Here is a 27,993-nt window from a genome sequence, read left to right on the forward strand (position 1 = left end):
ATCTCATGGTTCGTGAGTTCAAGCCCCATGTTGAGCTCTGTGCTAACAGCTCAGAGCCTGGAGCCTGCTTCGGATTTGGTGTCTCCCTCTCTCTCTCTCTCTGCCCCTCCCCGGCTTGCACTCTATCACTCCCTCTCAAAAATAAACAAACATTAAAAAAATTAAAATATGGGAAGGCAAGCTGGTGCAGCCACTCTGGATAACAGTATATGGGGGTTTCCTCAAAAAATTAAAGATAGAACTACCCTACAACCCAGTAATTGCACTACTAGGTATTTATCCAAGGGATACAGGGATGCTATTTCAAAGGGGCATATGCACCTCCATGTTTATAGTAGCACTATCGACAACAGCCAAAGTATGGAAAGAGCCCAAATGTCCATCGACAGATGAATGGATAAAGAAGATGTGGTATACATATACGACGGAGTATTACTCGGCAATCAAAAAGAATGAAATATTGCCATTTGCAACTATGTGGATGGAACTGGAGAGTATTATGCTAAGCAAAATTAGTCAGAGAAAGACAAAAATCATATGACCTCATTCATATGAGGACTTTAAGAAACAAAACAGATGAACATGAAGGGAAACAAAAATAATATAAAAACAGGGAGGGGAACAAAACATAAGAGACGCTTAAATACGGAGAACAGAGGGTTACTAGAGGGGTTGTAGGAAGGGGGATGGGCTAAATGGGTAAGGGGCACTAAGGAATCTACTCCTGAAATCATTGTTGCACTATATGCTAACTAATTTGGATGTATATTAAAAAAAAATAAATTTAAATAAGTAAAATAAAAATAAAAAATGTTTTCTTCCTACATCATTCATTCAACAAATATTTCAGTGCCCAGTTGACACCATGCAACATACTGATAACTGCTGAAGCTGTGTGATAAGATATACGAGGGTTCTGTATTCAATTCTTCCTGCTTTATATGTATTTTGGAAAATATCCTTAACAAAGTGTTTTACAGTAACTAAGAAGTGCCAGGCCCCTTGCTGGGTGCTGAGGTTAAAGCAGAGAACAAGGTAAGCCCAACCCCAGCCTTCACAGAGCTCAGTCTACCTCATGCAAAGAAACATCGCTTTCAGTGCCCGGAAGGCTCAAGAAGAGGTAAAGGGGTAAGAGCTGTCTGCCCTTTGGAAAGAGAACGGTAGCAACAACAAATGGGTGGCTATTTATTGAGGCCAACGGCCTGGAGTTCTCACATACCAGCTCTCTCCACCCATTGGCTGGGGATCCCTATCCCCACAGGGATTAGCAGACCCGATCTGGTATGGAAAGTAGCTACCTTCTTGTAAAACAAACTGCCACTTTTAGGGGCAATTTTAGCAGGAGTAGTCAGAAAAGACATAAATGGGCCCAGAACATGTCACAGCATCTTGCTCACTACCACACACTATATTAATTGAAACAGCCTCTAAAACACCGAACACTGTATTCATTTCCAAAGCAACTATCCTACCTTATGATTCCCACCGCGATCTGATAACCTGTAACAAGAAGAAGATATGTAGATATTCTGACTGTTTGGTAGCTTACCTTTTACCCTTAATTTTGGTTTCTCGTACTTCTAGATTGTTCTCTTCCTCATCTTCTCCCTTCACCTGTAACAGGACAGAAGAGGTTATTCTTTTTTTTTTTTTTTTTTATGTCTTTTGCCTCTAAGTTTGAGTCAACAATTAACTAACTGCCTCAGAATGTCCACAGTGAAGTATTCAAACTACCAGAACTTTTTAAAGACTGAATTCTGGTTTCTGTAATGTTTTTTTTTTCGTCTGAAACATAAGAACATTGCCAAAGACTTACTTTTGCACTGAATAAGCTGTATAATGAGCTCTATAAGTACCTAACATTCTCTCCTGAATGATCAAATACACACATATAAATAAAAATTAGGCTTGTGGCGGGTACTCTCTCTCAAATAAACTTTAAAAAACAATTTATACTCACGCTTTACATTTCCAAATATAAAGGCGACGTTTTCTTCTTCATTTACATTCAAATACACATTTGCACAGAAAATAAATAGGATCATTTACTGTTGTGGTAGAAAAGTCTCCCATGGGGCCAAAACTGGTTATACTTGCATAAAAGAAGTTAACAGTGACCTAAGCCCTTGGGGAAAAGGAGCCAACAGCCACTGCTTATCACACTCCCTTATTCTTATCCTTCACTGCACCAGATGTATAACCAGGAAGAAAATATTAACTCCAGCAGGCTGCAGGGTCTATCTCAGAGTAGACACCCTGAATCGTGAGACTGTAGAACAGATTATAAGGAAAACACTTATGCACACTGATCTCTCTGCCAACCCAACCTCTACTAAAAAAAAAAAATTAAGGCTACTTTTTGGGCTGAAGAACTTTTTCCCAGTAGGGTACACAGAACTATAACAAAGAAGCAGCCATTTTTAACATTTTTAAAAAATTTTTTAATGTTTATTTTTGAGAGAAAAAGTGACAGAGTACAAGTCGGGGAGGGCAGAGGAAGAGGGAGACACAGAATCCAAAACAGGCTCCAGGCTCTGAGCTGTCAGCACAGCGCCCGTGGGGCTTGAACTCACAAACCGTGAGATCATGACCTGAGCCAAAGTCAGATGCTTAACCAACTGAGTCACCCAGGAGCCCCTTTTTTCAATATTTTTAAATGCCTAGGGCATCGGGCTGGCTCAGTCAGTTAAGCCTCTGACCCTTGATTTTGGCTCAGGTCATGATCTCATGGTTCATGTGATGATGGTTAGCGAGACTGGAGCCCAAGTCAGGCTCTGCGCAGCTTGGGATTCTCTCTCCCTCTCTTTCTGCCCCTACTGCGCACGCGCTCTCTCTCTCAAAATAAGTAAACATTTTATAAATAAATAAATAAAAAGGGGTGCCTGGCTGCCTCAGTGGGTAGAGCATGCAACTCCTGATCACAGCATTGTAAGTCCCAGCCCCACTTCGGGTATAGGGATTAAAAATAAAATCCTTTAAAAAAAATAAGATAAAAATAAATAAAATGCCTAAAAGTAATTATACAGCCATCCTCAATAAAGCTGTACAGGCTAATAAAAACAAATTTCATCACTTTGGAATTTTATCACCATGGTAACATTCTAGTACACTCATGCTTATCACTATTCAATTATATGTTGATTTGTCTTAATAAAAGATATTAATTAATAAAAGATCAGAGAGACAAAAGATCTCAAATATAGGGTCATACGACAGGACAAATACTAAGATGGGTCCTGGTAATAAGATGAGGAACCACTAGCTCCTCATCAGTAATCACCATTGTCCCTTCAAACCAGTTCCTAATATTCTACATGGAGGGCTGAAGATAACCTACTGAAAAAACTTCTGGCAATCTCACCAAAGCCTCCAAGTCAACCGTTGAAGAGTACACACCCTCTTTGCTAAGTGTTACACTTCCCATTGGGACAGGAGTATAAGGGAACACATACATCCATTTAACTTGTGCCTCTCATGAAACTAAGAAATTAACAAATGATTTTGAATAAATCTGGTAATGTGACTGCCGCTCTTACATCCCAACACAACCCTACCAGAGACATCTGGACCAAATGAGGCAACGTGGTAAAGCGAAGAGCACACAACGTTTGAAACTAACCTAAGCCCAGGTTCACTCATTGCTCTAAAACCTGACACAGGGAGGTTTAAATAACTCCTAGACCGCACTCCTCACCTGCAGTAGGCCTACACACACCTCAAAGGGTCGTTGTGAGGATTAAAGAGAATGTACTTAAACGACCTAACCAACACAAAGCAGACTGCCAGTAAGACGTGTGGTACGGTAATCTAGCTTGCTCAAAAGCATTCTCCAGCATGATGGCAGACGGCTTCTGCTACCGTCTTGTGGCAACTTCAATAAATCAGGACTAGTTTTATTTTTTTTTTTTTAATTTTTTTTTTCAACATTTATTTATTTTTGGGATAGAGAGAGACAGAGCATGAACGGGGGAGGGGCAGAGAGAGAGGGAGACACAGAATGGGAAACAGGCTCCAGGCTCTGAGCCATCAGCCCAGAGCCTGACGCGGGGCTCGAACCCACGGACCGCGAGATCGTGACCTGGCTGAAGTCGGACGCTTAACCGACTGCGCCACCCAGGCGCCCCAAAATCAGGACTAGTTTTAATAAAAGAATGGGATTTAACATTCAAAACATTCAAAGGTGGCAGCACCAACTTAAATGAAGTTTTGATCCATCTTTACACACACCTTTGAGTAAAACCGTGCGTTCCATCATGGACAAGGCACAAAAGGGAACAGGAGTGGTTTCAGAAGTATGATCTCTATAAACCCAGCTTTATAGCTCCAGATTCGGTCGGAGAGGAAGGTGTACTTACAATATGACACTGTAATGACTATTCTCCTCGCAACAAATAATTGGGTAATCACTTAACGGATGTTGTTTAATGAAAAAAGTAATAAAAAGCCAAACCTATGAATACGTAAGCCAACGTTTCCTTTCCTCGAGTTGTAAAAGTGTTCACTGAAACGCCATGAACAAGAACAATAGCAAACTTCCAAGCCCTATACTGGTAAGTGCAAGAAGGAGAACCGGTAGGGGGAAGGGAGTGAATTGGGACTTTACCTTTCTGTACAGTTCAAAAGAGGTTTCATTACCTATGTGACTTTTTAAAATAACTTTAAGGAGAGGGACAACATTTAAAAAGCATTCTTTGCAACCTTAAGTACATTACAACAACGGTTTCAAATTACAAACGGGAAAACACGCAATGTTACATTTCTGATTGTACGGGATGATGGCTAGAACGAAGCACCTACAATGGGCCAGACACCGAATTAAGGGAATGATACCCATCTGGGCTCAGGTCTTGGTCCTCCAGTTGGGCTCCCGCGTCAAGTCGTGGGACACGACAAGTTTGCTGCACTCCCGCGCCCCGCCAGGCCCTTCCAGAGGCGGCCCCTCCCCTGGCTTCCCCGGACTGGGGGGCTCGCACGGCCCGAGGCCAGCCGCGGGGTCCGCCCGGCGGCCCAGGAGGGGCCCGCGGTGAGGACTGGTGGACCGCGGTCGGGGCGGTTGCCCACGTGGGCGGCGGCCGCTCTCCAGCAGCCTTACGCTGACGTGTCCGAGGCGGCGGAACGAGCGCGCGCAGACACCCACGGCTCCGCGCTTCCTCCGAGGCCGAGAGGGGCGCGGCACCCGAGGCCCGCTCGCACTCACCTGTACCCCGAGGTGCGCCAGCCGGGCCTCGAGCTCGGGCTCCAGGGCCAGGAGGAAGGAGGCGGCACGGGACGAGGAGCCGCCGCCCGGGTGCAGCAGGACCACCTCGGCCGTCACCTTGGCCAGATGGCTGCTGAGGTCCACCGTGCGCTTCACGTCCTCGTTGACCAGCAGCGGTGCCTCCGGGGAGGCGCTGCCCGGCGCCGGGGCCCAGGCCCCGAGCAGCAGAAGCAGTAGCAGGCGGGCGGCGGGCGCCTCCATGACCGGGACGAGCTGAGCCGCAGGCCGCGCGGAGCGCCGCCGCCGCCCCGCCTCCGGCCACCGTGCAGCAGCTCATTGGGCCCGGGCTGGCGCCACAAGATGGCGGCGCCCACGGAGGAAGGACCCCGTCTCCAGGGCAACGGGAGGCCTGCTGGGCGCCCGACTGCACACGCCTTCACCTTTGCCAATCTCCTCTCCTGGGATAACAATGGCTTTCTGCTCCAGAGAGCGACAGCAACCAAGACAGAAGCCACAGTGTCTTCTGCAAACGGAGAAACTAAACCCTAGGCGAAAGCTTAAGCAGAAACTGGCTAACTGCACGGTCCCAAAGTATCTCCCATAAAATATTTAGTAATTAGAAAAAGGGAAACAATAATAAGTTTATGGTGGAGAATCTTAGAAACCACCACCTTAACCAAGTGATCAAGATTAAGATCACCAATTATAAGACTTAGTGACAGCATGTACTCACTCCTTTGATACACCCAGAAGGACACCTCTCTTCTGTGGTATTGTCAAAGAATTGCTGAAAATGTACGTTATAACCTCAACGCAACCATAAGAAACCTCAAACCAAAAATTCTTTGACTTTACCCTAGTGAGACCTATTTCAGATTTCTGTCCTCCGGAACTATAGAAATAATAAATTTGTATTGTTTTAAGCCACTAAGTTTGTGGTAATCTATTAGCAGCAGTAAGAAACTATTACAAAAGGCAATCTCTCTGAAGGCAGAAAGTTATCTAGATTGTTAATCCCAGGATCCCAGGGTGTCAATAAATATTGAATGAATACATACACTTCATTATAAATATTATTACCCCACGGGGCACCTGGGTGGCTCAGTTGGTTAAGTGTTCTACTCTTGATTTCTGCTCAGGTCATGATAAGTTTGAACCCCATGTTGGGCTCTGTGCTGATGGTGCAGAGCCTGCTTGGGATTCTCTCTCTCTCTCCCACTCTCTCTGCCCCTCCCCTGCTCGCTCTCTCACTCTCTCAAAATAAATAAACTTAAACATTTTTTAGTAAGTACTATCCCTGTTTTGTAGATTATTAAACTCAAGTATCAAAGCCAATAAATGCCAACTTGTTTGGAAACCAGGACTGTTTCTGAACTGGAGCTCTTTCCACTACCCCCACACCCTTGAATAAAATCCCAGATCTTCATTGACAAAAAGAAACATTAGGGATCCCAATCTAATTCTTATTTCACAGATTGAAATACAGTTCCAGAGAGGGTAGCTTATCCAAAGTCACACAGCTATCGAAGAGCAGACCTCAGACTAGGAAGCCAATCTCCTAACTCTCCATCAAAAATGCCAGAATGGATAGCATTAACCGTGTTAACACAGTCATTATTAAAATACAATACAGGGAAGTTGCTTTGGCCGAGTCTATTGCAAATCTAGGGCCATCCACCAGGTCCCAAATGAAAAAAACCAATTTGATTTTTTCCACCAAGTGACAGGGCAAAGATCCCTGAATTATCCTGGAGTTTCAGATGTTCCATTGTCCCTGGGTATCTTCTATCTTGGTCACAGTCTACTTCTCCCTCACTCACTCTCATTTCTCTTGCCAACACCAGTTAAATGAGCTTAGAGCACTTGGGGCAACTCCTGCCCCACTCTAGTCTTCAGAGGCTGTAGCCCAGCTAATGGCTCACTCATGTGGTTATTGGCAGGAGGTGTCAGAGACAGCGACCAAGACAGAAGCCAGAGTGTCTTCTGCAATGTGTTGATGCCAAATGAGCCAACCTTTTAGAATCTCTAAAATTAAGACAGAGGGTTTTCTTAGATCCCAAGTTAGGGCAGCTGCCCAGGAAACACACTCTTCGCAGGGAAGACGATGTTCCAGAGAATGAACAGCTTTCACAGGGTTATATATTTTTTTACACCTTGTAAAAGATCAGAAGATTATAGATTCGCATACAGACAAAAATCACAAGTTTTAACATCAAGAAATGCAGGGAGTAGGAACACTGAAAGCTATCTTGAGGACAAGATGGTTTTCCCTCAAGCTACTCATTTACAAAGTAGGTGGACAATGCCATGTATGTATGGCGGGCCATCAACTGGGCCTTGGTTTAAACAAAGTTTATGTCAGGCTGACACAGAAAGAAATCTAAAATGGCTTCCCTTTCAGTTTTCTCTCTTATCAAATGTAACCTCAGAAATGACATACCATCATTTCTGCCATATTCTATTGGTGATAGACCAAACCATAGTGCAGCGTAGGAAGGGATTGTGCAAGGCCATGGTACCAGGAGGCAGACAGAGATAGTTGGGGACCATTTTGGAGGGAGGCAACCACAAAGGGTACCAGGTCAGTCTTCATCTTCTGTTCTTCTAGTCCTACTCCTAGGAGGCAACTGCTGCTCCCATTTCTTTGGTTTCCTTGCAAAGATAGTCACAAAGATAGTCACATGACCAGTACAGGTTGTGATCTCACGGTCCGTGGGTTCAAGCTCCGTATTGGGCTCTGGGCTGACAGCGCAGAGCTGGAGCCTGCTTCAGACTCTGTGTCTCCCTCTCTTTCTGTCCCTCGCCCACTTGCACTCTGTCTCTCTCTCAAAAATAAATTTAAAAAAATTAAAATCATCTGAGAACAATTCATGAATTTTACACACACACACACACACACACACACAAATTAATCCCTCTTACCTCTGTGTCCCCTACTAGGTAGTCTATATACCTGTCTTTCTTTACAGGCAAGGGGAACACCAAACTGTAATTCATCCTTTCCCATGATGTGCATGTGGTATTGCAGATGCTCACTAAAAAGGTACAGAGAAGTGTTTCCATTCAGTCAAGTGAGTTTAAGAAATAACACTCTGCACATTAGCAAGATCAGGAAACCTTCCTTACTATTCCCTTATTTTCGAAAGACAGAACTACCCAGATATTACAGAAAACAAGGTCAAACACTGAGCCTATCAATTACCCATAGAAGAATGTTCAGGACAGTTATTTTATTTAGATCCCAAATTCCTATTGTCATGTGTATTAGTCAAAACTCTTTTGGTGGCACGAGATAGAAACCCCACTCAAAATGGGCATAGTAGTATGCAGTGCAAACTGCTCTTAGAAAATTCCCAAACAACAATGGATTAAACAAGAAGAATGTTTATCTCTCATGTAATAATCCTATGGAGCCCAGGAACCCAGCTTCCTTCAATAAGATTACTCACCCATCCTTAACACATGGCTTCCATGTCATGAACCAAGATGGCTGCCTCTGCTTCCTCATCATGTTTATATTCTGCCTAATGGGAAGAGAGAAGGTGGAAGAAGAGAGCATGCTCCTTCCCTGCAGAGCAAGAGTCTAAAAACTATGGCCTGTAGGCCAACCACCTGTTTCTGTAAATGAAGTTTTATTGGAACATAGTCACATCCATTCATTTACATATGATTTATGACCACTTTCACACTACAAAACAGACTTGTGCAGTTGCAACAGAGACTGTGTGGCCCACAAAGCCTACACCACTTACTCTCAGAGATCTTTACAAAAAATGATGCCCACTCCCATTCTATTATTACACAAGAGGATCACACAAGGGAAAGCTGGGTGAAGGATGAGAGGGGCACACTAACAGCTGTGCAGACAGTCTGAGATCAGACCAGAACACTCTCTACTACTCTTTCCAACTCTTCTACAAATCCAGAACTCAAATTAAAAAAAAAAAAAAAAAAAAAAAGATTTTTCAAAAGATGCCATTAAGTGAAACACAACCCATAGAGTGGGAGATGGTCACTGGAACACATCTAACAGACAGAGGATTCATATCGAAAACATATACAAAAATACAAATTAATAAGAAAAAGACAAGACAGTAGAAAAATAAGCAGAAGAATTGCTTATTTGACCAGGCACTTCCAAAAGAAGAATTACTCAAATGGACAATAAGGATGAAAGGCAGGGGCGCTTGGGTGGCTCAGTCAGTTAAATGTCTGACTTTGGCTCAGGTCATGATCTCTCGATTCATGAGTTTGAGCTCTGCATCAGGCTCTGCACTGGCAGCACTGGGGATTCTCTCTCTCTCTCTCATTCTCACTCTCTGCCCCTCCCCCCACTTGCATGGCATGTGCACGTGCCCTCTCTCTCAAAATAAATTTAAAAATAAACTAAAAAAACAAGGGATGAAAGGCATACAGTATCATTAATAATTAGGGAAATGTATATTAAAACCACAAGAAGATGCCACTATATACTCACCAACTGGCAAAACTTTTAGTCTCAGAATACCAGCTGCTGGTGGGTATGTGGATCAAGGGGAACTCTTGGATACCCTGCTCTCATTTGGTATAACCACTTAAGAAAACAGTTTGGCATCACCTACCAAAGATGTGCACACCCAAGGTCTAGCAATTGTACTTCCAGATATATATGCTAGAGAAATGTGAGCACATGTGCCCAGAGAGACAGACAAAAATGTTCATAGAGCTTTGTTTGCAGTGACCAAAAATTAAAAACATCTTACGTGGTCATCTGTCAAGAGGTGAAAAGAAAGACTTTTGTAAATACTACATGGATAAGACAACATTAGCAGGAATGGCAAAGTGAGGACCTCCAAAACACCTCGTAAATACAATGAGAACTGGGGGGAAATGGTCAAAATCAATATTTTGAACAGAGGAATGAGATGTCCCATCTTCTCAGAATCTAGAAGGACGTGTAGGGCTGCACAAATGCCCAAAAAATACCTCAGAAGACTCTAAGCTCTCACGTCTGGCTAGGTGAGGCTGTGCGGAAACAGTAAGTGAAGGATAAGGTGGGGTTGTAAACTGCCTTCATGAGCATTGAAGGTGTGGCCGACATACATAACCTCTTGGCAAAGCCTGGGAGATTTAATGGTTCCGGGCACTTAATGAAATCTCTGTTTAAGCATTAGCTGACCACTAAGCTAACTGATCAGAGACTTCACTGGCCACACATGACAAAAAACACAGATCTCCTTCATGAAAGTCACTAAACAAACTGTTGCAACAACAACTAGAGATTATGACCTGAGCCAAAGTCGAACGCTCAACCGACTGAGCCACCCAGGCAACCCTAAAAACATTTTTTTAATTTAAATATCTTCAAAGAACTAAAGCAAAGTATGAGAACAATTGTCCAAGCAGGATAAATTCAAAGCAATCCATACCTAGACACATCATAACCAAGCGAACAAAAGGCAAACACAAAAAGAGAATCTTGAAAGTAGCAAGGCAGAGATGATTCACCACGCACAAGGAATCTTTCATAAGCTTAACAGCAGATTTCCCATCAGAAATCATGGAGGCCAGAAAGCATTGGGATGCCCTCAAAAGGCTAAAAAGAAAAAATGCTGTAAACCAGGAATTTTTAGGAACAAAATATCCTTCAAAAAATGAAGAACATGGGGGCGCCTGGGTGGCTCAGTCAGTTGAGTGTCCGACTTCAGCTCAGGTCATGATCTTGCAGCTTGTGAGTTAGCTCAGCTCGGGGCCTCGAGCAGGCTTCAGATTCTGTGTCTCCCTCTCTCTCAGCCCCTCCCCCACTCGTCTCTCTGTCTCTCTCTCTCTCTCTCTCTCTCAAAAATAAACATTAAAAAAAGGTTTTTAAATGAAGAACATGGGTGAAGGGCTGACTTCCAGCATGACATGAGGAGGTCATCTGACTTTGGGGTAAAACTGGTGAAAGCTATAAAAACACAAACACTTACAGCCTCTGGAACACTTCTCAACTCATTTTATAAGGCCAGTGTAACCCTAACAACAAAACCAAAGACATCACAAGAGTCTATAAACCAATATATTTTATAAATATGTATGCAAGTGTTCTCAACAACACATTAGCAAACAAAATCAAGTAATGTATGAAACGAATTATACATCATGATGAAATGGACTTCTCCCCAAGAATTTTCATTCTTTGGTTTAATATCCAAAAAATCAATGAATGAAATACTGTAATAGAATAAAAATGAAAGAGAAACTAAGAGTTTTCTAGATGAACCAAAACTAAGAAAATCTGTCACTAACAGGAGTGCCTGGGTGGCTCAGTTGGTTAAGCATCTGGCTCTTTATCTAGGCTCAGGTCATTGTCTCTTGGTCATGAGATTAAGCCCTATGTCAGGCTCTGAGCTAATGGCACTGAGTCTGCTTGGGGTTCTCTGTCTCCCTCTCTGTCTGCGCCTCCCCCCCAAAAAAATAAACAAATTTTTTATTTTTTTTTTTACATTTATTTATTTTTGAGAAACAGAGTGAGACAAAGCGTCAGCGGGGGAGGGGCAGAGAGAGAAGGAGACACAGAATCTGAAGCTGGCTCCAGGCTCTGAGCAAGCGGTCAGCACAGAGCCTGATGTGGGGCTCGAACCCACAAACTGTGAGATCATGACCTGAGCCGAAGTCGGATGCTCAACCGACTGAGCCACCCAGGTGCTCCAATAATTTTTTTTTTAAGAAAATTTGTTACTAGCAGACATGCACTACAAGAAACGTTAAAGGGAATTTCTCAGGCTAAAATGAAATGACACTAGTCAGTAATTCAATTCCAAATGAAAAAATAAAGAACCTTTTTATTTGTAGCTCTGCTCTTTCCTTCCTCTGATGTACTTTTTTTTATTATTTGAGAGAGAGAGAGAGAGAGAGAGAGAGAGAGAGAGAGGGAGGCAGAGAGAATCCCAAGCAGGCTCCACACCCTGCACAGAGCCCGACATGGGGCTTGATCCCACGACCCTGGGATCTTGACCTGAGCCAAAATCAAGAGTCACACACTTAACCACGTGAGCCACCCAGGTACCCCTTTTTCCTCTGACTTAAAAGACAACTGCACAAAGCAATAATTGTGCATGTTATGTGGACAAAAGTGCAAAGGTCTGACGTTCCTGTTTGTTTTGGTTTGTGTTGTCCTGCATGAATGTTACTCATAAGTTTAAGAGGGACATTGTGGAATTTCAATCCCTTAGTCGTAGAAAAATAGGAAAAGGCTTCCCTATTTCTCCTGCAACAAGACAATAACATATGTGCATTTGCACACCTGCACAAACAAACCTTGTGTATTTCTCATGGACAGAAACAGCACCTTCTCTAGGTACTGGATTCTCACGCAGGATATCGTGATGATGATGATGACAATGACAACGATGATGATATGATGATAAAGAAGAAAAATGTGACTCATACTTGCTCTTTAATTATTAAATACATCCCTGTTGAGGCGCTAACTAATAAACCAATGTAGGAGCTGGTAACAGATGTGAAGTTATTTTTGCACTTCAAAGAGTCCTGAAGACCTGGAATGCATCCAATTTCCGGAAACAGAAAGCTACCCTATTGGAAGTGGACGTGGTCTAAGTGACGATTTGAGGCAGAGCAGGTAATGATATCTAAAAATCCCTAAAATCACTGTTTATTTGTAACATCTTACTTGGGAAGTAGGTGCTGTGGATCTTGGAAGTGTGAATACCAAAGAGTTCCAGCTCTCCTCCTTCTTATGAAGAGACTGACAAGTAGGAACCCTCCAAGAGAGTCAGGCTGCCAGACTCCTGAGACAAAGCCAGGACTGTCTCCCAGGTCCTGCCCAACCTCAGTCAACTTCCTGAATGACAGATCTGATAGCCGGGTGGTACAAGAACACCCTCACCATGGCAAACCATCACCAGCCACAGGCAAGGAACAAGGCTATGTGGGTTGGCTTCTTCACATGGGGCCTAGGGACCATGCTTCCCTGGAATGTCTCCATAACCACCCCTGGGTGCTTCATAAACCATCTGGGCATATAACCTTCAACATGCTGCTGGCCTCGTTTAGCTTAGCAGGTATGTTCATTCGTCATCTAGTTCCCAGTTGGCCCCTCTGGACAGAAGCTTCCTCAACTCTCATCAGCAATGTCCTGACCCTATTTGCCACAATGCTCCTACCGTCCTTCACTACTTCAATTTCTCCCTGCTCAGGAAGATCTTTCAGTCTGTGCTAGTCCCGGGCAGCCCAGCAGCCATCCTGCTGTTTAAATACTCATTGCCATACTGGTGGAGGGGCACCTGGAAAGCATGCCATTCTCCACTACCGCCATGATCAAGGTCGTGCACTTTGACTCTTTCAGTGCCACTTTGCAGGACAGCCCATTCTCCTTGGTTGGCAACTACATGTTTCTTATCATAAGCCGCCAGTGCCTGATGATCATCTCCCTGCCCATGACCAGTGCCAACTCCACGGCACGGCAGCATCAGACAGTGCCTTCGGCTACATCTTCCTGGTCATACTGCTGCCCACCCTGTTTTTCTGGCCCTGTCCAGGCTAGAGTTCTGCCACGACCACAAGCATGTGGACCAATGCAGCAAGGCGGACCACACACAGGATGAGATACTCAGCCCTCAGCCCACGGCCTTCCTCCAACGACCCTCAGCTGGTTCTCACAAACATCACAGGCCTGGCCCATACATCTGCTTTGTCTCCCCTGGCACAGAAGACGTGTCCCCACTGGGTCCACCACGGTTAGGCCCAGTGTTGAGGGCACCAGAACTTGAGGAAATTACTTTATTCCTGTGTCCTATTTCTTGACTATCATCAACGTCTCTGACTGGTTGGGCCACAAATCCATGGCCGTGCTGGAGCTCAGTGCTGGCCTGAATGGCGTTCCTGCCGTGGATTTTGCTGTGTGCACTGTGATTAGAATGAAGCACACCTACTGGGGATCTTCCAGCACAGGGGGTAAAGGAGCAAAACGGGGAGTTTCTGGGAATGCAGGCAGCATTCTCTTTCTCAGCTGAGGTAGTGGTTACATAGGCATTCACATTACAATAATTTACTACATTGCACGTTAATGATTTATGTACTTTTTTATATGTGGCTCGCAGTCAGAAAACTTTTTTGCATTAAAAAAAAAGGGTCTACATCCCTAAAGGCACACCATACCCATACAAGCCCCAGCTCTAACTATGCTTGGATTATTTACTACTTGCAACAGATGGACACTTGTCTGTTTAAGCGGCAGTAGAAGAATGTTCTATTATTTGCAGCCAAATGCCATCATAATTATATGTGGTAAATATAATCTTGGAGCTCATTCCATAACAGCACCGCTTTGTTCTTTTTAAGAGCTGCACGTAGATAGGTCATATAGATAGGTCACATTGTCACATAGGTAGGTCATATTTTTTAAATCTAACCAATCCCCTAGTGATGAACAATTAGGTTGTTTCCAAGCTTTTGCTCTTCAAACAACGCTGGATTGTTATCTCTTTGTACACATGTCTGTGCACATAGGGCATACGCCTGTAAAATAATTTCCTAGGCCTTTATGTCGCTGATCGAAAGATTCGTGGAAAGAATTAATTCTATATTAACAGACATTGCCAGTTTGGCTTCTATTGAGGCTGTAAAGATGCACATTCCCTCCACCAGTAGGTAGCGTTGCCAACACAGGGGTCGCCTTGAAAATCACATCAAGTGGTAGGGTTGGACACCAAAACTCTCTCTCAAAACAATCTGGCTAGGTGGCTAGGACAGGGATTCTTATTACCCCAGTTTTACAGGTAAGTAAACATTGCCAGAATAGTATAAAGGACCTATTTTTCCAACATCAACCTCCATTTCTGGGGCTGGATTAACACCTAAGAGTAACTACTAAACGTGTCATAGCAACTATCATCGTGACTGCTCATTCTGCAAGCTGGAAGCCATTTCTTCACCTCTGGTGCAGACAAGACAAAAAATGTTCTATTCTCTCTCATCCATTCCCTCTGGTTCAGTCCTCCCACCCTCTTCTCTTCCCTCTTCCATAAGCCTGTCCTTTGAATCCTCTGTCAAAACAAAGCTACAAGAACTATGGTGATTAGCCCGTTTCTTTACTGCCTTTTTAGCACATAACTCCAACAAGGTCCTGTTGCCAAAGAGTAGGTATAACAGTTAAGATCAGTCTCCCACCACAATCTGGCCATTGCTACTGGCTATTTCGCAAACTTGGTAATGCTGACAAATACCTACCTCATAGAGCTGTAGCGTAAATTAAGATACCAGTGTGCCTGGCAACGGGGTTGCTGACGTTATGTCATTACTACTGTCAATGAGAAACTAGTATTAATTAGAAACCAGGCACTAAATCCGGACACTCAATCTTTGCAACAACCCCACAGATTTCTTATGCCATTTAAAGAAATGGGTGAGGGAAATGCCTAATCCCGTCTTTATCGGGGCTTGGCAGAGTGGCCAAGGGTGAAGTGTGTTTCCTCCCCTGGAGATGGTACCAACACGCGCCTCACAGGGTCGTGGTGGATTAACACAACACGCAAGAACTCTAAATAGAGGGGATGTCCTCCCCGGACTTCCCCCGCCACGCTACGTCACGCTACGCCACGCCACGTCACGTCACGCCTCGCCAATCACGTCACGCCTCGATAGCTCAGCGCGCAAGCTCAGATTCCAGCCCAGTCTCGCCCCGGCTCGGTGTTTACAGCGAGTCCTAGTGACGTAAAGGCCCCGCCCGACAAACCCGGAAGCAGAATCCCTAACAGGTCAAAGCAGGAGTCGCTGCTAGGGCACCGGCGCTAGAGGGCGCGAGAGTCGCCTAATGTTGGCTCGTGTCTCCCCTGTCACGTTGGAGGACCCGTCCGGAAATGGAGGGGGATTGCCGTACAAGATGGCTGCTTCCTTTGTGGTTGTACGGAACGCTGAGAGTTATGACCCATCTGTGAGAAACGCGGTGACCTTAGCGCAGTGATTGCGGCACAGGCTCACAGGCTTCTCGTGAAAGACGGCTGCGGCGGAGTTTTCAAGGAGTCTGTTTTGACGGGTAGGTGGCCCAAAGTCCAAGATGGCGGCTCCCGCTGCGGGCGCGGAAACAGCCGGAAAAATGGGAGCGTGCGTGCGTGGGGCGGGGTGAGCGCCGGCTCCGCCCCCGCCGCCGGTGGAGCCCGGCGTGCACGCGGAGTCTTTGTGTGCCTTGTCTTTGTGTGAGGTGGGAGGGTGGGCGTCGCTTCCGGGGCTTCCGCGCCCAGCCTCCACCAGGGACTGATTTCCACCTTAATGATACCCTGTTGTAGCACGTTAAGGTATTTTCCCTCCCCACAACTAAGGGAGGTGGGCGGGACGGGGATTCCTAATAACCTGCAACTGACTCATGTGGACAAAGAGACTTGCTTTTTCTTCTCTTGAGCCAAGAAAACCAGGTGGAATTAAATTTTCTCGGAGGAATAACTTACCATCGCTAAAAAGAGCAAAGGAGCAGTTTACATACTAACATGGAAGGAACTCCAAGAATCATTAAGTGAAAAAAAGCGAAGCATAGAAAAATGTATATGGTCAGACCATTGCGTCTCGTTTTTTTAAGACCCATTTGGGTAGTCCTGGGGCACCTGGCAGGCTCCAATAGCGGAGCCTGACTATCTTGATCTCTGGGTTGTGAGGTGGTGTCCCACGTTGGGTGTAAACATTTAAAATAAAAAATTAAAAGACTCACATGGATAAAGATACAGAGGAGTTTGTGAGGGGGAGCAGAATATGCCACCCCAAAATGTGTCTGCCTCTTTGGCATGTGAACTAGTTTGGGCTGAAGTCAATCCAGGCCCAGCAGACTCAAGAGAAACATTTCTCACTTAACTGCCTGAAAGCTCTTAAATAGAGGGACCTGGCCCAGAAAGGGAGCTTTTACGAGGGTTAGCTTTTATCTGAAGGACTTACCTGCATGGCAGGGCAAACATCTTTTGAATAGCCCTCCTTCCCTTTGAAGTTTCAAGCCCGTATCCCATTCTTTGGCTCAGAATGGCATATAAACCTCAATTGCCTGAGTACCTTCGGGATGCACCTTTTCATGGGGTTTCTGTGGGTACAAAATTAACTTTTTTCCCCTGTTAATGTGTTTTACGTCAATTAAATTATTACACAAAGAACGTAGAAGGGTAGAAGGAAAATTTTTCTGCTCTGACACTTGCATGGGCATAAAATATCTCCACAGAGAAACTGGTAACAATAATTGCCTGGTCTAACAAAAGGAGCAGAAATGAAAAGGTGAGGATCAGGAGTAGAAGGAAAAATAACTTTTGTAAGTATTTAAATATATGTTTTAATCCACACAAAGATCCTTTTAAGGTCATCATATCGTTAAAGGAGAATAGCCACACACCAAAAGCACCACTTTTCAGCTTTAACCATGAATTTTTTTTTTTAAGTTTATTTTGAGAGAAAGAGAGCGCGCGCGCGCGCGCACACACACACACACACACACACACACACACACACACACACACACACACACGAGCATGAGTGAGCGGGGGAGGGGGAGAGACTCAGGCTCTGCACTGACAGACTTGGGGGTGGGGGGCTTGAATTCACTAATGGTGAGATCATGACCTGAGCCCAAGTCAAGAGTGGAGGTTTAACTGACTGAGCCACCCAGGCGCCCCTTTAACCGTGAATTTAATAAAGATCCATGAGATTCAGTGTGTAAGTATAAAATTTTCAAAGTCAGTACTACAGTACTTGCTGCGAAGGATCTATTCTATGTGCAAGTGACAACCTGAGCCCTTTTGAAAACTAGATATATTTGTGGGGGTGGTGTTGTTGCTTTGTTTGGGGTGGGTTGTTTGGAGGTTTTCCGTATTGTCTGATTTTTTTTTTTTAATGTTTATTTATTTTTGAGAGACAGAGGGAGACAGCATGAGTCGGGGAGGGGCAGAGAGAGAGGGAGACGCAGAATCCAAAGCGGGCTCCAGGCTCTGAGCTGTCAGCACAGAGCCTGACGCAGGGCTCGAACTCACGAGCCTTGAGATCACGACCTGAGCCAAAGTAAGATGCCTAACCGGCTAAGCCACCTAGGTGCCCCTTGTCTGTTTGATTTTTGAAGGGAGGAAGAGAAACAGGAAGTTTGGTCTGGCAAATGGAAGACCTATTTGTTGAATGAATGAATGAATGAATGAATGCCTTTCTACTATAAACACACGTATTCTCAGTGGCATCTTCTGGTATCTTCCTGTTTTTAGGGTTAGTATCATGGAAAACACTGGCAGCATTGAACTAGCTACAACCAAGAGTTCCGCCTTAAAATTATCCGATAACTTGTTTCCAGTGCTCAAAAAAATAAAGTAGTAACAGTTTCAGAATTGGCATTGATCTTGGGCATTACATATTTCAGTGTGAAAGAAGTGTCAATCCTCTGTCCTGATGATAATTGACCATTACTGAGCAGTGTGCCAGGCACTGGACAAGTGGGCACTCTTACACATAATACTTTTACTGAATGTATTAAATATGGTAATGCAATCAGTTTCACCAAATTCCTAACCTTTGCTAAATGTTTAATAAATATTAGCAATTACTATTTTGTGGCAACCGTGAGATGATTACAGTACATTTTTGCTTCTGAGACCTTATGGGCTTTAAAAATATCCTAGTTGCTCTAGGGATATTATTATTATTATTACTTAACTCTGGGACTTCAGTCTCCTCACAAATAAGACAAGAATCACAAAAACACTTGCAGAGAGTCACTGTGAAAATAATAGGAACAACATGTAAGGGACTTTGTGCAGGGCATACAGTAGCACTCAATAAGTGATCTGTAATTCTATATTTCAACCTCACAGTTAAAGAACTAATATTGCACTCAGAGGCAGGAGAACTTCTCTGGTCAAGGGACAGGAGCAGGTGCCACAGGGAGCTACAAGGAGCAGTTAGAGGGAGGACAGGTCCACTGTCCATAAGCTTCCCGCCTCCATTGGGAAAATTACAAGGTCTCCACACCAGGCAGATTATGGTCCCCAGGCCGTTTGCAAAGATGCCTCCTTGCCAACAGACAGCTGCACTATCCCAGCTCACAGTCACATCTTTGGAGCATTTACAAGGCCTCTAAGAGTCATTAGCCACTGTTTCTGAGGCTCATTCCTCATATGTTGGTATTTCATATGAACTGACTACTGCATATGTTTTAATTTTTTTTTTTTCGAGTTTTTAATTGTGGAAAACTATACATAAAATTTACCATCTTAACTGTTTTGTAAGGGTACAGTTCAGAGCAAGAATGAGTACAACAGCAGTGAAGGATGGTGGTCTCACAGTTGGCTGGATCCTTTTCACAAGGTTGACAACATCACACTCCAGTACCCTATTAATGCTTAGGGTACTAGCTACTCAGGGTTTGAAAGATATCAGTCATCGAGTCCAACTTCCCAGTGCTCTGGACATCTTAGCCACCACATGAGTACCCCGTTTTTGCCTGCATTGCTCAAGGAGCAGGATGGTCTCTAACTCAGAGGGCCTGTTCCATTTTCAGAGAGCTCTGGCTATGGCAGGGTATTCATTCATTTGGAGGCAAATCTGATCCCTTGCTCTATTCCTCAGATGCACACAATGTGTTTGTGCCCAGTTTACAACCAGCACTGAGGGATTTTAAAGTATCCACCCTGGGGGCACCTGGGTGGTTCAGTCCATTAAGCATCTGACTTGGGCTCAGGGCATAATCTCATGGTTTATGAGTTCGAGCCCCGCATCAGCCTCTGTGCTGACAGCTCAGAGCCTGGAGCCTGCTTTAGATTCTGTGTCTCCCTCTCTCTCTGCCCCTTTTCCCCTCCTGCTGTGCTCTGTCTCTCTCTCTCTCTGTCTCTCAAAAAAAAAAATAAACATTGGGGCGCCTGGGTGGCTCAGTCGGTTGGGCGTCCGACTTCGGCTCAGGTCATGACCTCGCGGTCCGTGAGTTTGAGCCCGCATCGGGCTCTGGGCTGACAGCTCAGAGCCTGGAGCCTGTTTTGGATTCTGTGTCTCCCTCTCTCTCTGACCCTCCCCTGCTCATGCTCTGTCTCTCTCTGTCTCAAAAATAAATAAATGTTAAAAAAATAAATAAATAAAAATTTAAAAACCAAAAAAAATAAATAAACATTAAATAAATTTTTTAATAAAAAATAATTACAAATACTAGGAGGGCATACTCACACTACTTTTTTTTTCTTAATTTACATCCAAGTTAATTAACATATAGTGCAATAATGATTTCAGGAATAGAATTTAGCAATTCATTGTTTACATATAACACCCAGTGCTCATCCCAACAAGTGTCCTTAATGCCCTTTGCCCATCCCCCCACCGCAAACCCCTCAGTTTGTTCTCTGTATTTAAAAGTCTCTCATGGTTTGTCCCTCTTCCCGTTTTTTTTTTTTTTTGTTGTTGTTTTTTTACTTTCACTTCCCTTCCTTTATGTTCATCTGTTTTGTATCTTAAATTCCATGTATGAGTGAGGTCATATATTTGTCTTTTCTCTGGCTAATTTCACTTAGCATAATACCCTCTAGTTCCATCCATGTAGTTGCAAAGGGCAAGATTTCTTTCTTTTTGGTTGCCGAGTAATACTCCATTGTATATATATATATATCACATCTTCTTTATCCATTCATCCGTCGATGGACTTTTGGGCTCTTTCCATACTTTGGCTGTTGTTGATAGTGCTGCTATAAACATTGGGGTCCATGTGCCCCTTCAAAACAGCATACCTGTATCTCTTGGGTAAATACCTAGTAGTGCAATTGCTGGGTGATACAGATCGATTCCTTGATTTCTCTATTTTTTCTTTTTTGAGGAAACTCCATACTGTTTTCCAGAGTGGCTGCACCAGTTTGCTTTCCCACCAGCAGTGCGAGAGAGATCCTCTTTCTCTGCATCCTCACCAACATCTGTTGTTGCCTGAGTTGTTAATGTTAGCCATTCTGACAGGGGTGAGATGGTCTCTCATTGTGGTTTTGATTTGTATTCCCCTGATGATGAGTGATGTTGAGCATTTTTTCATGTTTTGGTTGGCCATCTGGATGTCTTCTTTGGAGAAATGTCTATTCCTGTCTTTTGCCCATTTCTTCATTGGATTGTTTGGGTTTTGGGTGTTGAGTTTGATAAGTTCTTTATAGATTTTGGATACTAACCCTTTATCTGATATGTCGTTTGTAAATATCTTCCCTATTCTGTAGGTTGCCTTTTAGTTTTGCTGATTGTTTCCTTCGCTGTGCAGAAGCTTTTTATTTTGATGAGGTCCCAATAGTTCATTTTCGCTTTGGTTTCCCTTGCCTCCGGAGACATGTTGAGTAAGAAGTTGCTGCGGCCAAGGTCAAAGAGGTGTTTGCCTGCTTTCTCCTCAAAGATTTTGATGGCTTCCTGTCTTACATTTAGGTCTTTCATCCATTTTGATTTTATTTTTGTGTATGGTGTAAGAAAGTGGTCCAGGTTCATTCTTCTGCATGTCGCTGTACAGTTTTCCCAACACTATTTGCTGAAGAGACTGTCTTTTTTCCATTGGATATTCTTTTCTGCTTTGTCAAAGATTAGTTGGCCATGCATTTGTGGGTCCATTTCTGGGTTCTCTATTCTGTTACATTGATCTGTGTGTCTGTTTTTATGCCAGTACCATACTGTCTTGATGATTACAGCTGTAACCTAGCTTGAATTCCAGAATTGGGATGCCTCCAGCTTTGGTTTTCTTTTTCAGGATTGCTTTGGCTACTCGGGATCTTTTATGGTTCTAATACATATTTTAAGATTGTTTGTTCTAGCTCTGTGAATGCTGGTGTTATTTTGAGAGGGATTGCATTGAATATGTAGATTGCTTTGGGTACCATCGATAATAATATTTCTTCTTCCAATTCATGAGCATGGAATGCTTTTCAATTTCTTGTGTCTTCTTCAATTTCTTTCCTAAGCTTTCTATAGTTTTTAGTGTATAGATTTTTCACTTCTTGGGTTAGGTTTATTGTTAGGTATTTTATGGGTTTTGGTGTAAATGGGATCGATTCCTTGATTTCTCTTTCTGTTGCTTCATTATTGGTGTATAGAAATGCAACTGATTTCTGTATATTGATTTTATATATCCTGGGACTTTGCTGAATTCATGGATCAGTTCTAACAGGGTTTTTTTTTTGGTGGGATCTTTTGGGTTTTCCACGTAGAGTATCATGTCGTGTGTGAAGAGTGAAACTTTGACTTCTGCCTTGCCGATTTGGATGACTTTTATTTCTTTGTGTTGTCTGCTGAGGCTAAGACTTCCAACACTATGTTGAATAACAGTTGTGAGAGTGGACATCTTTGTTGTGTTCCTGACCTTTGGAGGGAAAGTTCTCAGTTTTTCCCCATTGAGGATGATATTAGCATTGGGTCTTTTGTATATGACTTTTATGATCTTGAGGTATGATCTTTCTATCCCTGCTTTTTTGAGGGTTTTAATAAGAAAGTATGCTGTATTTTGTCAGATGCTTTCTCTGCATCTACTGAGAGGATCATGTGGTTCTTATCCTTTCTTTTGTTACTGTGATGTATCACATTGATTGATTCGTGGATATTAAACCAGCCCTGCATCCCAGGAATAAATTCCACTTGATTGTGGTAAATAATTCTTTTACTGTATTGGTGGATCTGGTTGGATAGTATCTTCTTGAGAATTTTACATCTATGTTCATCATGGAAATTGGTCTGTAATTCTCCATTTTCGTGGGGTCTTTGTCTGGTTTGGAATCAAGGTAATGCTGACCTCGTAAAATGAGTTTAGAAGTTTTCCTTCCATTTCTATTTTTTTGGAACAACTTCAGAAGAATAGGTGTTAACTCTTCTCTAAATGTTCAGTAGAATAGGGACTTCCGGGTGGCTCAGTCAGTTAAGCATCTGACTTTGGCTTAGGTCATGATCTGAAGATTTGTGGGTTTGAGCCCTTCATCAGGCTCTGTGCTGGTGGCTTGGAGATTGGAGTCTGTTTCAGATTTTGTGTATCCGTCTCTCTCTGCCCTCCCCCACTTGTGCTCTGTCTCTCTCCCTCAAAAATAAATAAACCTTAAAAAATATGTTTTTTAGGGGTGCCTGGGTGGCTCGGTCGGTTAAGCGTCCGACTTCGGCTCAGGTCATGATCTCACAGTCCGTGAGTTCGAGCCCCACGTCGGGCTCTGTGCTGACAGCTCAGAGCCTGGAGCCTGCTTTGGATTCTGTGTCTCCCTCTCTCTCTGCCCCTGCCCGGCTTGCACTCTGGTTCTCTCTTTCTCAAAAATAAACATTGAAAAAAAACAAATAGAGGAAAAATGGAAAGAAAACAAAAAAAGGACTAAAAATTTTAAAAGTTAAAAGAATGTATAGAATAAAATAGATTAAAATGAAATAAAGTGAAATAGAATTAAAAATACAAACAAATTAAAAATATAGTAATAAAATTTTTTAATTAAAAAGAAAAGAAGAAGATTGGGTGCCTGGTTGGCTTAGTTGGTTGGGTATCCAACCCCCTCCCCTGCTTGCGCTTTCTCTCTCTCTCTCTCTCTGTCTCTCTCTCAAAAAGAAGCATTTAAAAAAAGAGAGAGAGAAATAAAATTTTCTGTTTCTGTATCCAAGAAAAAGAAAAGAAAGAATGGGGAGGGGCACCTGGGTGGCTCAGTAGGTTAAGCATCCAACTTCAGCTTGCGTCATGGTCTTGCAGTTCATGAGTTCGAGCCCCACATCGGGCTCTGTGCTGACAACTGTGTGTCTTCCTCTCTCTCTCTGCCTCTCCTCCATTCGTGCTCTGTCTCTGTCTGTCTCTCTCTCTCAAAAAAAAAAAAAAAAAAAAAAAAAACTAAAAAAATTTTTTTTAAAAAGAGAGGAGAAAACCTAAAAACAGAAGCAAAACAAAAACAAAAACAAAAAAAACCACCAAAAACGAATAGATGAACCAGCAAACAGAGTGAAACAGGAATGAAGTTACATCCAGTTTCCCAGAGAACTCAAACTATGAAGCACTCTGTAGCCCATACACTAAGTAGGTGGAGAGACTTGTGCTGGTCTTCTAGGGGATATGCTTGGAGGGAGCAGTTGGGCCAGGCTTGGTATAGTGGCTCCCATTTTCCACTAGGTGACATTACTCAACTTCCTGGGGTGGATCAGCGTGGTGCGCATGTGCTTGCGCATGTAGGCACATGTGTGGGAGAGGTGAAAATGGCTTCACCCCGCTTCCTAGTCTCTGGCCCAGAAACCTTGTGCTCTCACTGACCGGCAATCAAGCACCCCTCCTTTGTCTCAGGTTTCCGTCTACTACCTGCCTCTACCCTGTCTGTTTCCAAGCCATGAGCCTGCCAGGCGGCACTCCCTCTAGCGTTTTATCTCAGACGGGGCTCTGTTTCAAAACCCCTCAGTTCAGAGACCTCCACGGCTCGTACCAGTGCTGATTCTGTGGGGGAGGGTCTCACTGAGCAATAACCGGTTCCCTCTTGCCCCCAGAAAACTTATGGGCAATCAAGCAGCAGCAGAGGTTCGGAGATTATGGCAAATACAACATACAGCCAGTGCCAGATTTCACCGTAATCTGGTGTCTTTGTTCCAATATCAGCAAACATGACTGCTCTCTGAGGTCTGTTGGGACCTTTGCCTGTGGGTAGACCATATGGCCTCTACCAAATGCTCTCCAAATAGGGGAAATACTTCTCCCCATGTGGCACACGGGCCCCTCAGACCTCGCAGGCCACTCCTGGAGATTCACCCTTCTTCCTCACCAGAGCACCACCAGGTACTGAGCTCGGGAATTTCCGACTCTGTGCTCTTCTGTTTTTAGAATCCTGATGGTATTGAAACCCTCTTCTTTCTCCCCATCAGTGGTTTTAGGGAACAGATTTCTTGTCCAGTCTCTTGTGAGTGTTTTCACTCTTTCTCTTTCTCTCCAGCTATTTTCAGGGGAGTGCTTTCCCTGTACTCTCCAGGTGCACCCCACTCTCCCCCCTGCCCTTCTCTGTACCCTCTCTGAAAATACATCTCCCTACCCTCCACAGCTTTTCTCTCCCTCAGTTCATGTCTTCACACTGCATACCTACCAAGTTCTGTGGCTCAGGTTATGCAGATTATTGTGTTAATCCTCAGATCAATTTCCTAGTTGTGCAAAATGGTTTGGAGCTGATCTAGCTGCATTCCTTCCAGTGATGAGACAAGATGAGAAATTCCACACTGTTTTTTCTTTTTTTCAATGTTTATTTTTGAGAGAGAGAGAGAGAGAGAGAGTGAGTAGGGGAGGGGCAGGGAGAGAGGGGGACAGAGGATCCAAAGCAGGCTCTGTGCTGACAGCAGAGAGTCCAATGCAGGGCTCAAACTCACAAACTCTGAGATGATGATCTGAGCCAAAGTTGGATGCTTAACTGACTGAGCCACCAGGTGCCCCCATAAATAATTTTTTTTTAAAAAAAAGACAGAATCAGGAATAAATGAAGCCTTTAGGAGAAAGGCAGGGGGAAGAATGATCAATGGTGGATGATCTGAGGGGGACCCCCTATGTTGGTAGGAACCTTGGAAGAGGTCATTGATGATCAAAGATGTGCCATTGTGTCTACATCTCTGGACTCAGAATACTATACCAGCATTCTTTCATTTGTAGACAACAGTCTGCTGGAACCCAACTGCTTGGTCCTGTTCAACCATAAAGTGCATGGATGACATGGATCCCCTGGTCACCGCAATGAAGGTAGAAAAGCTCTTCCAGGAGACCTATGCTGTTATTGGCGGGTTGGACAACCAAAGCCAGAAAATTATGGAATCTGTGAGTTTACTTTTGCTCATCCTGAATATTATTTTTAAAAATAGGTATGAGGACCCTGAGAGAGTCATCCTTTTTTTTTTTTTTTAATTTTTTTTTAATCTGTATTTAAGGTTGAGAGAGAGACACACGCAGGGTGCGAGTGGGAGAGGAACAGAGAGAGAGGGTGACAAAGAATCCGAAGCGGGCTCTAGGTTCTGAGCTATCAGCACAGAGCCTGATGTGGGGCTCGAACTCACTAACCACAAGATCATGACCTGACCCAAAGTTGGATGCTTAACCGACTGAGTTACCCAGGTGCCCTGTTCTTTATGCTTCACCTGGCACAGGTAAAACCTTACTAGCCAAAGCAGTAGCAAACCAAACCTTAGCCACTTTCTTGAGAGCAGCTGGCTCTGAATTACTCAGAAGTACCTAGGTGATGCGCCCAAACTCATACAAGAATTGTTTCAAGTTGCTGAGGAACATGCACCATCCATCATTCTTATTGATGAAACTGATGTCATTACGACAAAGAAAATATTACTCAAATTCTGGTGGTGAGAGAGAAATTCAGGAAACATTATTGGAACTGTGAAACCAGTTGGATGGATATGATTCAAGGGGAGACATGCAAATTACCATGGCCACAAACCTAGTAGGAAATTTGGATCCAGTAGTTATCAGACAGGGCCACATTGACAGGGAGAGCCAATTCCCTCTGACCAATGGAAGGACCAAGAAGTACGATTCATACAAGCAGAATGATGCTGGCTGCTGCTCCCATAACCCCTAGACGACTTGATCATAGCTAATGACCTCCTTGGTGTTAACATTAAGGCAATCAGTACAGGAAGTAATCTGATGACCTTGAGAGAACATAGAATGAAAGTAACAAATGAAGACTAAAAAAAAAAAAAAAAAAAATCTAAGAATGTTTTTATGAAAAACAAGAAGGCACCCTTGAATGGCTCTATGTTTAATGAACCACAGTTGCCTTCAAATAAATGATTAAGAGTATTCCAGGGGCACCTGGGTGGCTCAGTCGGTTAAGCATCTGACTTCAGGTCAGGTCATGATCTCATGGCTCTTGGGTTTGGGCCCCATGTTGGGCTCAGTGCTGACAGCTCAGAGCCTGGAGCCTGCTTCGGATTCTGTTTCCTCTCTCTGCCCCTCCCCCAACTCATGCTTTATTCCTGTCTCTCAAAAATAAATAAACATTAAAAACCTTCTGGAAAAAAAAAAAAAGGAGTTTTCCAGCCCCTCAGAGAGATATGACTAGGGACAGGTCCCAAAGGATACATATTCCAGTTTATCTTTCTTATTAGCAGAACATCCTATGTACCTTTAAAAATGTTTTTTATTCAAGTATAATTAATGGACAGTATTATATTAATTTCAGGAGTATGATATAGTGAGTCAAAATTCCTGTACATTATAGGGTGCCTGGGTGGCTCAGTCAGTTGCACGTCTGACTTTGGCTCAGGTCACGATCTCATGGTTCGTGAGTTTGAGCCCTGCATCGGGCTTGCTGCTGTCAGCGCAGAGCCTGCTTTGGATCCTCTGTTCCCCTCTCTCTTTGCCCTTCCCCCACTCACTCTTTCTCTCAAAAGTAAACATTAAAAAAATTCTATACATTTCTCAGTGCTCATCACATCAAGTGTACTCTTAGTATTCTTCACCTGTCATCCTGTGTATCTATTTGAGCATGATGTATAGGATGCTCTTTGGGCTGCCTTCATCTTTTGGTCGTGTGCAATGTTCTCTTTCAAATAAAGTGTGCCCTTTCTCAAAAAAAGAGAAGCCTGGGGCACCTGGATGGCTTAGTCGGTCAAACGTCCAACTTCAGCTCAGGTCATAATCTCACGGCTCATGGGTTCAAGCCCCACATTGGGCTCCGTGCTGATGGCTCGGAGCCTGGAGCCCGCTTCGGATTCTGTGTCTCCCTCTCTCTCTGCCCCTCCCCTGCTCACGCTCTGTCTCTCTCTCAAAAATGAATATTAAAAAAAAAAAATTTAAGGGAGGGAAGACCAAGTCTTTACAACAGTTTTAAGAAATCAACAGTTACCCAGGTTTCATCAGTCTTGTTGCTTTG

The 27,993-nt window shown here is 43.7% G+C and overlaps 1 protein-coding gene and 1 pseudogene across 1 annotated transcript in view; one reads left to right on the plus strand and one right to left on the minus strand.

Annotated features, from left to right (window-relative positions):
• Positions 1-5,513, minus strand: part of RPN1 (ribophorin I) — a 30,590-nt gene extending 25,077 nt beyond the window's left edge. Inside the window, exons 1-2 of the mRNA XM_025920873.2 lie at positions 5,198-5,513; positions 1,550-1,614 (exon numbers count right to left, since the gene is read on the minus strand). Of these exons, the coding sequence (XP_025776658.1) occupies positions 1,550-1,614; positions 5,198-5,458 (326 nt within the window). The 5' untranslated portion in view covers positions 5,459-5,513. The remainder of the gene's footprint in view (positions 1-1,549; positions 1,615-5,197) is intronic.
• Positions 5,514-13,494: 7,981 nt separating this feature from the next.
• On the plus strand, positions 13,495-27,855 carry LOC147583445 (26S proteasome regulatory subunit 4-like; annotated as a pseudogene).
• The last annotated feature ends 138 nt before the right edge of the window (positions 27,856-27,993 follow it).

Source organism: Puma concolor, chromosome A2, assembly GCF_028749965.1.
Source record: "Puma concolor isolate L17-30 chromosome A2, mPumCon1.1.hap2, whole genome shotgun sequence".
Taxonomy (NCBI): domain Eukaryota; kingdom Metazoa; phylum Chordata; class Mammalia; order Carnivora; family Felidae; genus Puma; species Puma concolor.